The sequence below is a fragment of the Bidens hawaiensis genome, unplaced genomic scaffold, assembly GCF_021521415.1.
Source record: "Bidens hawaiensis isolate Kalapana, Puna unplaced genomic scaffold, B.hawaiensis_p1.1 tig00000657_1, whole genome shotgun sequence".
Classification (NCBI taxonomy): Eukaryota; Viridiplantae; Streptophyta; class Magnoliopsida; order Asterales; family Asteraceae; genus Bidens; species Bidens hawaiensis.
The window spans coordinates 900524-912468 of NW_027491039.1; the positions used below are offsets into that span (position 1 = coordinate 900524).

The window sequence follows — 11945 nt, forward strand, 5'->3', positions numbered from 1 at the left end:
CACCGGTGATGGTAGTAGACCTGAAAGATGAAATTAGAGAGGAATATGTATGAATGAAGTGAAAGGAGAGAATAGTTGAACTGACAGGGAAGCACGTGTAGTAGATCCAACACACGTGTATCATAATCAAGGTAATCAAAACTGTACAACAAACCAAGCTAATTGTTCAATAAAATGAAGCGAAATAAAATGAATAGTGATTATGAGTGTGAGGAGAAAGTTGTAAAATAATATATATAATAATTACTACTTTTGTGTTTATTGAAATTTAATCGAACAAAAATAAATGGACGTTCACCAACATAGATGAACTAATAAAACTTGTGTTTATATTCATTCGTTTAATTATCTGGAAAAAATTGTTCATGTTTGTTCGTTTATTTAGTAAACCAACTTCCAACGGAACATTTCATGAACGTTTGGTTCTTTTACGTGCCTAATAATTACTGTTAAATAAATAAATGTTGTGTACATATGGCGATGTAAAATTGGATATTGTCTTAGGACGGCCGGCAAATTTGGTGAGAAGTGGCATGTGGCCAAAATTGGGATTTCCAATGCCTGTTATGAGAGGCAAGGATGATACATTTGGTTATAAATACCATGTTTTTGTTGCAAGGGCTTAGATAGCAGCGATGGACGATAGATGGCTAGGATTTTTAGTCACTAATATGAATTTGTGAGCATAAGTTATTTCTACAGGTGTTTGAGAGCAATTTTACGCTGATACTATTATAGGTTGTAAAAGATAACTTGTTGATTGCCTGTAGACTATTTGTTAATATGAATTTGGGAGCACAAGCTATTTCCATAAGGTAAATGTGTTACATGAGAGGTTGTTTGATATGAAAGGTTGCTTGACTAACAAATAATAAGTGTGAGGATGCGGTGATTGGTTATATTTCTTGTGTGTGTGTAAACGTTTGTGTCCCTAGTTGAGAAGGGGGGAAATATAGTTATTTAATATAGTGATTTTAGGTTTAGTTATCTTAAGCCCATTTAATTTCTCTAGGTTTCTTGTTTCTTCACTAGTATATATCAAGAGTTTCCCGTACTTTCCTATTTACTTTTACAATACATAAAACTATTTACCTGAACTGAATACATAAAATGCCAAACATGAATGAAGCCTTTTATAAACGCTAATTTTCTTGCATTTTATGAGTAGCAGACAGTACAATATGCATGCTTTCACAACTGTAAAGTTCGTATCCCCTTTTCAAAATTTGAAGGGCAATGAGAAAGACACTTGGTATAACTAGCTTGCTTTCTCAGATAAAAGCGAAACAAGATCAGTTTTCGCTTTCTCCAGCGCACTTGACAATTTCTCCGGTTTCCGTCCACCCGCCTGAGCAAAGTTTGGGCGGCCGCCGCCACCTCCTCCACACATTTTTGCTATCGGCCCTATGAATTTCCCCGCCTGGATCCCCATACCAACTACCAAAGGACTAAATGCAGCAACTAAACTCACTTTATCTTCACCCGGACACGACCCCAACATTATTGCAGCTGGATCTTTTAAAACATCAACAAGATATTCAGCAGCGCTTTTAAGTGAATCGGCATCAGTATCGTCCATAAATTCAACGAGCACCCTAATGAAAACACGGTTCTTTTTCAGTTAGCAAATAATTAATAAAGATATTGGAATCTATAATAATCTAAGTTAATCAAGATTTGATTTATAATAATCTAACTTTATGGGTTTGAACTATGTAAGTGAACCGAACATCCAGTGAACCGTTTGGAGGGAAGTTCGTTTATTAATAAAACGAACGAACATGAACAAAAAGAAAATTGTTCATTTTATTGAACAAACGAACATGAATACATGTTTCGTTCGTTCATTTACGTTCGTTTAACTAATAACAGAAAACTTCATATATATATATATATATATATATATATATATATATTTCGTTGTGCTGATTCATCTTTGTTCACATGCGTTCGCTATCATGAACTGTTGGTTTAGATTTTTAAGGAATGAACAGAACGAACACAAAAATGTATGTTTTATTAGCGAATGAACATGAACAAAATAATTGTTTGTGTGTAGGTTAATAATGAAGGAACATGTCCCCGTTCGTGTTTGTTCGGTTTGTTTACAGGTCTAGTTCAAGAAGTCAAAATCGAGAAACCTGATTTGCGTTGAAGTCCCAACAAGAAATGAGTTGTTTGCAAGCACTGACGCTCTATAAACAGCTGTTTTTGCGCGTGCGGCTGAAACTTCAGTTTTTACCAATCTTAATTCTTCCATAATTGCTCCTACCCTTGCGGGTACTTCTTCTGCTTTTACCTGTACAACAGAAGATTGATTACAAATTTTGAATTAAAATACATTTGTATAATTACATATCATGTATTATATAATTACTTTAAGCGTGGAGCAAAGCTGCTTCATGTAGTTATCGCGATCACTAACGTATTCGATAAAAGGGTCACCAGCAACGGCTTCTATACGTCTTACGCCCGAGGAAATTCCTTGTTCTGAAATTATCTTAAATCCGCGAATCTCTGAAGTATTGCTAACATGTGTGCCACCACAAAGTTCCATTGATACACCCGGAACATTGACAACACGTACCTAAAAAACATAAATTGTAAAAGAAATAATTATATACGAGAACTAAATAAATACTATTGGAATATAGTATTTCCGGTTTTAGTGTCGAGCCCACTGGCTCGGTTTAACTCTATATATTGTAACTGTATTGAATGGAATGAATTCAATCTAGTGTTTACCATCTTAAATGGTATCAGAGCCACCCGAAGCTCTCTACCACTTACACCGCCCCACTCACAAATAAACCCTAGCCGTCACCACCTCACCACTGCATTCAAACCCCACCGCCCTGTCCATTCTTGCTCATTTTCTTTAGTTTTCCTTTTTCCCGTTTTTTTCTTTATTTCCAGTTCTAATAAAGACCTGGTCTCGGTTCAAGATTTCGGCCACTATTCCTATTACCTGTTCTCGCCCCATTGGAGAAATCAATTGGAACAAATTATTTGCTATTCTATTCATTCTTGCCGCCATAGAAAATTGAACGAATTATTTGCAGCAGAGCAGACTTTACATCATCATTCACGTTCAGCAAATCGGATTCTTGGTTTCTCATTGTCACCGGCTCTGTTAAGCAAATCGGCGTTTCAATCGTTTTCTTTTGAAATCTAAGGATCTCATCTCTTAATCTACGAATTTAAGATACCGCCTTTGACTGGAGCATGAGGGCATGTTCGGCGGGTTTCGGTCTGATTATTTTTCTGGTGGGCTCGGAATCTCAATCCCCACAAAACCCGTTTGCTTGGATTTTCGTTACTTTTCTCGTCGGTTTTATGTCCCTCTCATTCTAGATATGGTATCCCATCTTCCTTATCTTAGTTCTTTTTTTTGTTCTTGCTGGACCACAGCCAGCATCCACCGAAGAACGCTACCTGACCATGGTCATACGCCTTCGGTTTGACACACTGCCACACGACCACGGTCGCCAGTTGTCCGCTTGTTTTTGCCATACCACAGTCCGCTGGCACCGAAGAATGTCGCTTGATTAGAATCACCGGCCTTTGGTTTGACAAACCGCCGCACGGCCACGGTTGTGGGGTGTCCATTGTTTCTTTTTTTTTTCTTTTTTCATTGACACCGATTGTGTCTATCCTTCCGGGGATAATGAACTGAATCGGGAAGCCATGGACCGAGCTAATGACAAGTTAACCTAACCTTAGTGTCAGGGGTCCAACAGTGCGTCGTCGTCGCCGCACCATTGTCACGCTATGGTCCTCCACCACACCCTTTTGAAAAACTATGAGATCACTAAATTGAAGAATATGGATTATTTTTCTGGCAAAAAGATAGTGGATTTTTAGCAGAATTCTGGACCTATAAGTCAAGAACCGAAATGTAGACTAGTTTTTTTTTATTATTATTGTTCTTTGTTTTATGTTTCTTTTCTTTTATTTCTTCAAGTGAGGATCAGATTCTCTGCCGCACCGACTGAATTATAGTATTTAGGTTCTTCGTGTCGACCCCAAGGGCCCGGTTTCCTCGGTACCATTTTCTTTCTTAGAGCATTCGCATCTCTTCCATCTCCAAACCTTTAATTACACTAAAAATCACAACTTTTCTCTCTGTTTCAATTAAATAATATTTTTTATACCTTTATCGGGTGTACAGAAAAAAATACATTAAAAAATTTATAGGGTGTACAGAAAAATCATTATATTTTCTCACTTCTCCACTCACAACACCCGAAACCACTCCCTATATTATAAAAACTCCACACACAAAAAATGAAGGATAGGATGCAAATGCTCTTACACTCTAAACTCTCACATCCTAATGTTGTGTAGACTCTCACATCCTAATGCAAGTTTTAATTGTTATCAGAGCGGTTAAGCTCATTCCATCTCTCGTTCAAACTGGTTCTAGTTCTGTTCGTAATTGGCGGTGTGCGGTGATTGGCGGCATAGAGATCGATAGTAATATTTTCCTCTTTTGTGATTTTCGGTACAAAGTTTTGATCTGAGGAATTTGTTTTTCGATTTTGGATTTTGCAATCAAATTATTTGTGGGTCTCCAACGAATCACAAGCTGCCAACATCAAAACACTTTATTGTTGGATTTTATATTGCAATCACATTAGGACTTTGGAGTTTGCAACAATCAAGAAAAAAAAACCCAAATAAGTAGGTTTTAATTTTTGGCAAACTTTTAAATAAGAAAATCAGATCTCGTTTGGGTTCGTTCGTGAAGAAAGAGAAGAGTTTGTGGTGTTTAGTTATTTGTTGGAGATTGGTTTCGGGATCGAGAATCAATTCCAACTGAAAGAGCAAACCAGAAAAGAAAGTAAAGATAGGAAAGACATGATGGTGATTAGGGAACTTTCAGTATTGACGAAATCGACTACAAAGCATGGTCGACCAAGATGGAGGGATTTCTGAAAGATTATGGCCTTTAGGATGCTATTGAACCTACAGTAGTCGTTAGCTGTAGATGAAAGAAAGATGTACCCAACATTGGGGTACATATGTCAAACCCTACCGGAAGACATCGTGGTACAAATTGGCATATTCATGAATGCTAAGGAAGTATGGTGTGCTTTGAAGATTCGATTTCTTGAAATTGATTATGTACGAAAGAAAGAAGATGAAAAAGCAGCTCAAGAAGCCGCTGAGAAAGAAAGATTGGATGAGATCGTTGAGAAAGAAAGATTGGATATGATTGTTCAAGAAGAACAAGCATGGAACAAGGAAGCTCATGAAGCTGCAGAGAAAGAAGAAGCTTTGCAAACTCTTTTAGAAAGTGAAGAAAAAGAAAAGAGATTCTTCAGAAAAAAAAGAGAAGATGGTGAATCTTCCAACTCAAACAACCTTGAAGATGAGAAAAATGTTAAGATAAGTGAGCACTGTGGCGGAGCGACATACTTAGCACCGGGTTCGGCCGAACCCGGTCTTTTTCCATTTTATATATAACTTATAGCTACGTATTAATGAGCAAACCTGTTCTTTTCCAGCGAGCGAACCAGTATCATTTTAGAAAGATATTTGAACCCCTGATTATGAAAAATTCAGTTAAATTTTTTTAGTCATGAATATATTTTTATAAATTATAAAAGGATTTTAAAAAAACTATAAAATTACTAACAATCATTACAAATGGACCAATAATAACCCATGTATATATTATAACAAAAGCCCAAAATTATTAATCAAATGGGTTAATAAGCCCAACCCAATTTCTTAAATATAATTCCTAAATAAAAATTAAATAAAAAACCAAAAGAAGGATTTGCACAACGGCAAGTGTTAAGAGTATCAATGAAGCATGTGAAGATAAGTTTGTGTAATCGGATGGGTGACAATTATATAAAGGATGCCTGCATTTGTTATATTGAAAATGAATTCTTTTTTAAAGTAACGATTAAAGATGTTATGAATCGTTTTTTAAACATGAAAATGCGTAGGGAACAATTATAATATGTAATATTTTTTTTGTTTAATATAACTTTGTATTTTTATTGAATGTTGAAGATATACTTTTGTTATGATGGTGATATTGCATTTTATTTATTTAACTGAATGACCGGACCGATACGACCCATCCGGGCTCAAAAACTGACCCCGGAAAAAAATCGAGTACCGAAAAATCCCGAACTCATAAGAAAAATTCCTGGCTCCACCAATGAGTGAGCAGAAGCAAAGCAAGAAATCTTCTACTGATGATGATGATGATGATGATGAGATAAAGGATATGGTACTAAATGAGTGATGAAAAGTCAGAATCAAATGAAAGGTTTAGAAGAATTGAATTTTCATAATGAAAGGCCCAACAGAAGGGTCTGATAAAGAAAGAATGAAATAACCCATCTACATGTTATGAGCAAAGAAACAAAAGAAAAGTTAGAAAGAGAAACGAGAAGAATGAAGTTGTATCTGAGATCAATGTGGATGGTTTAAACTATAAATGTTAAGAACCTGTAAAACAGGTTTGTTACAAACAACTTAAAAGAAAGGTTAAAAATGAACCAATGTTGAGAGTGCTATTGGGTATTCAATAAGGTTAATGAAGGTTAATATTGAATTATTAATATTTAAAGTTAATGGATTATTTTGTTATGTTTATTTTAATTAATTGAATTGTAATAGGTTTAGGAAAGTTTTTCTCTTGGAGAGAAAGTTTAATAATCGTCTTGGAGAGCAGGTTAAGTAGATCTATAAATTGGGGTCTAGGTTATTGTTTTTTGTGTGCCAATGAGTCTCTTCTCCACGTAAGTTTGTTAAGTTCATTCGTTAAGTTTGTTCGATTATATGAAAAGAGTCTCGTTGTCACCCCAATATCTTGTGCTCGATTGTTTGATTCGATTGTTTGTTCCATTTGGTCCAACAGTTTTAAGGGGTATAAATTTTGAAAAAAGGGCATATTCGATATTAGGATTCTATATGTGGTATGTATGATATTATTATACCAAGTTTTGAGGGAGAAAAGAATTATTCCATTATTAAAAAATGAGCACATTAGAAGTTACATCTTTTATGTTTAGGGTCAAAACCTCAACAAGTACAATGAATGCCCCTACAGCTTATAATGTGTTATCACACTTTTCATTAAAGTTAACGCTAGTTAGTGAAAAGGACGAAAAGTGCAACAATATATGAACTTCAAGACGTTTAGTGCACTTATTGAAGTTAAAGGACGGAATCACATAGATGATGTAATTTGTAATAAACTCTAAATAATTTAAGATATTTTTCTAAAACATACCTCTTCGCCATATTTTTCTCCAAACATTGCTATTGCCCCGGCACTTTTAGCATCAGCAATAGGCATTACTTCAGTTTGGAGAGGAGTTGCATCTCCAATCCATTCATTGATTAAATCTTCAATTCTTGTCAACTCATGATCAAGAAGCTGTCGATGGAAGTTGAAATCAAATCTTAGTCGTTCAAATGCCACCAATGAACCAGCTTGTGATGTCTCTTGTCCTATAACTTTCTTCAGTGCCGCTTGTAACAAATGAGTAGCCGTATGATGAACCTTAAACATATTTGTTTTCAAACAATTTAAATAATTATAATTACTCAAGATAAATAACTATGAGAGTTTTACATGGATGGTCCTGTGGTTTTTAGGCCACATTTTGGATTACGTCCCTAATGTTTAAAAGTTACCTTCCCTTTACTCTTTCATAAACGGTCCTTGGGTTAGGTAAAATGACTATTATGCCCTTTTCAAAAGTTACATTTTTAAGCCGCTAATATTTCAATCTTTTAAATATACAGTTTAACCCCTTATATTTCTTATTATTGCTATTATTATTTTTGTTATTATTAGTACTATTACTGTTATTAGTATTATTATTTATACACATCAGTAATGTGTTCATTCATTTTCGTTGATTAATTTATTTTCTCGCACATTATATTATTAATATTATTATTATTACTACTACTACTACTACTACCACTATTATGCTATGTTTTTAACTCACAGCAGCATGAGTAGTAGTAGTAATAGCAATAATAATAAGCATTAGAATAGTAATAGCAATAATAATAAGCATCAGGGGTTGGGGCAATTTATGAAAGACAAAAGCCATGCAATTTTTACACATTAGGGACAAAATTTAAAATTTTACCTAAACCACATGGGCATCTGTATTCCGTGTAAGTTACTCTAATTATAATAGTTACCTTTGCCCGCTGCCTTAGTTTTGCATCGACTGCAGCTTCAACTTCTTTACCAACTGCAGCACTTCCTTCTTTAATCACGCCTTTATGTACAAATATGTTTCCTAACGACTTTTGCACATCACCTATCTCTATAACGCTACCGTTGACCTTTAGTACTCCACGGTCTCCAATTTGACCACCTGATTCAGCATAAAAAGGCGTACGATCCAATAAAACTTCAACTTCATTTCCTTGCGAAACCTCCACAACCGGTTTCCCACTCAACAGAAGACCCTTAATCACTGCTTTAGAATAAAGGGTATCGTAACCGATAAACTCAGTGTCAGGAATTTTCTCGGTCAACTCTGACCCATTTTCAACTGTGAGTTTGACCATGTTATGTGCGGCTTGTGATTGGCGCCTTTGATTTTCCATTTCGATGTTAAAACCGCTCATGTCTATAGTAACCCCACGTTCATCGGCCACTTCCATAGTTATTTCAACTGGAAAACCATACGTGTCGTACAAAAGAAATGCATCTTTTCCCGACAAACACGGACCGGTGTTGTTTATTTTTGCTTTTTCTAAAGCATCATCCAACATTTCTTCTAGAAGCTTCTCGCCTCTTTCTAATGTTACCACAAAACGTAACTCTTCTCGTTTTAACTCTTTGAGAATACGAGATTTTCTTGATTTTAACTCGGGGTCGATTTCTTTACTCAAATCCACAACTTTTTCAGCAACAATTGGCAAAAACGCCCCTTCGAGGTTGCCAACTTCATCTCCACGTACATCGAGTAATCTTCCCATGCGTACCGCCCGCCTAATGAGGCGTCTAACCACATAACCCCTACCAATGTTTGATGGGAAAACACCGTCTGATATAAGGTAAACAATCGCCCTCATGTGATCACCGATAATCTAATTAATTAAGTTACCAAACTCATCAAATGTTTCATCAAAGGAGGAGAAACAACGCACTAGAATAACAAACGTACGTACTTTAAGTTTGGTTTTTGTAGAATCGTCTGCAAGGGCATATGAGACATTTGCCAATTCCGACACTTTCTCGATGATCGGGAAGATCAAATCGGTTTCATAGTTGTTGGGAACCTGTTAAAAAACAAACCGTTAATGTTCCAACTTCCAGCGTGCTAATTTAACAGCATGAGGAGTTTTTCGAATACCTTTTGCAAGATGCGGGCCATGCGTTCTAAGCCCATACCTGTATCTATATTCTTCTGTTTGAGAGGTTCTAAAGAACCGTCATCTCTTTTGTTGAATTGCATGAAGACAAGATTGTAGAACTCTATAAACCTCGTATCATCATTCAAATCCTAGGTATGAACATTAAAAGTCAACATCATGAAAAGGTCAACACCACCTGCAACCAAGACTAGAACTTACAACATCTGAGTGTCCCCTGTCCGGATGGAAATCATAGTAGATTTCTGAGCAGGGCCCACAAGGGCCTGCCACACCACTTGTCCAAAAGTTGTCTTCTTCACCCATCTTCTTTATACGGTCTGCAGGAACACCTATCTGTAACAAACACACAACGGTAACAAATAATTAACGTTTTCTTACTCTATAGTCTTCTTCAAGCCAACTTAGTTCTGTTAGCTAAACTGTACTTAAAAAAGATAATAATAATAATAATAATAATAATAATAATAAACTGTGTTTAAAAAAGCAGTCGTTTACACTTATTACAGTTCAGCCCATTTATTTTACTAGTTGACCCTTATTCTAGTTGTAACATAGGTCAAAAGGGATCATTATTTGATATAAAATAAGTAATTTTACCAATACTATAATATTTAAAAAAAATGAGATATTTTATAGATTAAATAGCATCTGAATTGTAAGACAGAAGTTCTTTAAAGCTAACCTTGTTTGACCAGTTTGACTTTCTAAAAGATCAAACAACTCAAATTGGGCAATGGGTGTGGTTCAAAATATGCATTCTATTGAAAACATTTATACAAAACTGGGTGGTCAAACATTATATTGAATAAAAAGCGATGTTTCACCTCATTATGCCATATTGCATATGTTTCTTCATCCTTTTCATAGACACTAATCCATAAGTTGTCTGCAGGCAATCCAAATCTGAAACAAAAGCAAAATACTTGTAACTGAATTTAGAATTTTTGATGTAATGAGAAAGTGTCAGTCATACTCTAGGGTTGAGAGTTCCCAAGCCCACTTAATCGCATCTTTCTTGAAGTAATCACCAAAGCTAAAATTCCCGAGCATCTCAAAAAACGTATGGTGTCGAGATGTTGTACCCACGTTCTCAATATCATTGGTGCGAATACACCTTTGCGAAGTAGTAGCACAGGGTACTTGGCTGGCCACCTGCACAGACGCTGGAATAAATAAATAAAGCAAGGTGTTACGAGAAAGAAAATGAATAGGCAGGTACCTTTCCAAGAAAAATAGGCTTGAACTGAAGCATGCCCGCAATGGTGAGCAAAACAGTAGGATCATCAGGCACAAGAGAAGAACCGGGAAGAATCTTGTGGCCTCTTGCCGCATAAAACTCAAGAAACCGCCTTCGAATAGAATTCCCGCTTGTAGGATCATCTTCAGCAGCAGCAGCATTGTTGATCCTCCACCTCCTCCTCCTGTGTTGTTTGGATATTAAACTTGGTAGGACTGAGTGTCTGTAATTCCTGAAACCTCCTCCTGTGCCTGTGGCTGTGGCTTTATAAAACCAATTAATATTCATTCCAAGGTTCCACTTGATCTGAATTAATTAATTACCTGGGGAAGGACAAACAGGAATTCGAGTGGAGGAATGAAAGGGGCCAAATGAGCATGGAAGCTTCGTGGTCGAGACTACTTCCATGGCAGTAGCCAGAAACAATAATAAAAAATAAACAGATAGATAGATAGACAGACAGATAACGCAGAGGAACCAACCCACAAGATTTCTTTCAACCAACTGGATTATTATTATTATTTTCTTTTCCCCCAGACTAAAATAAAAATAAGGATCGATCACATAATCTTTTAAATGCAAAGCAACCCAAAAAATTCAATTACATATTTCTTTTTGTAAATTATCCTTTTATAACTTAATTAAAAACTCTATCCAAAAACCCATAAAAAAGAAAATCAAATAAATAATCATACACCCAAAATAAATAAATAAACAAAACCAAAACCTTCTCGGTTCAGCCTTCGGGTTTGTTTTTGGGTTTACGTTAGCTTTTATAGTTAGATTATTTAGGGTATGGGTTTTTTCACCACCCCCCCCCCCCCTTCGTTAGGATTTGTTGCCTTTTGGTTGAAACCACATTAAATTAAGGGTAAAATAGTAATTACATAAATTATTTTTAATAAAATAAATTAAAATGGGTAATTTCTTATTTTTATAATTAAAGAAGGGGGAAATACGCGATTGAAATTTTGGGTTGGGTAAATATGCATTTAAAAGTTAGGGACGGTGGGAAATATATAATTGCCCTAAAAATAAATATAGAATTCAATACTTTTTCAAAAGTTTTAACAATTACGAGTCAACCATTTCTTCAATGGCTTTTGGGCTCGGAGTGTGGAATGAGGTGTCTTGATTGTCCAACCAAACGACCTAACACCGTTACGATTCAGCCATTTTTTTCATGGGCTTTTTAGCGTGGAACATATGGCTGTGAACGTTGTTTGAGGGGTATGTTTAGCCAAAGATGGTCGTTGGGTATTAAATAAAAATAATAATTTCTTTTTAAGACAATTACAAATTCTACTACCCTAAACCCAATTTGGCATCTCAT

General features: G+C 35.6%; 1 protein-coding gene across 1 annotated transcript; it reads right to left on the reverse strand.

Annotated features, from left to right (window-relative positions):
- Positions 1 to 1148: 1148 nt before the first annotated feature.
- LOC143530426 (alanine--tRNA ligase, chloroplastic/mitochondrial-like) lies at positions 1149 to 10900 on the reverse strand. The gene is made up of 11 exons (XM_077025973.1): positions 10595 to 10900; positions 10349 to 10527; positions 10200 to 10278; positions 9574 to 9708; positions 9354 to 9503; positions 9169 to 9279; positions 8188 to 9087; positions 7259 to 7531; positions 2378 to 2587; positions 2142 to 2299; positions 1149 to 1595 (listed from the first exon to the last, which is right to left on the reverse strand). The coding sequence occupies exons 1-11, from the start codon at positions 10898 to 10900 to the stop codon at positions 1259 to 1261; spliced, it is 2838 nt and encodes a 945-aa protein (XP_076882088.1). The 3' UTR covers positions 1149 to 1258.
- Positions 10901 to 11945: the final 1045 nt, after the last annotated feature.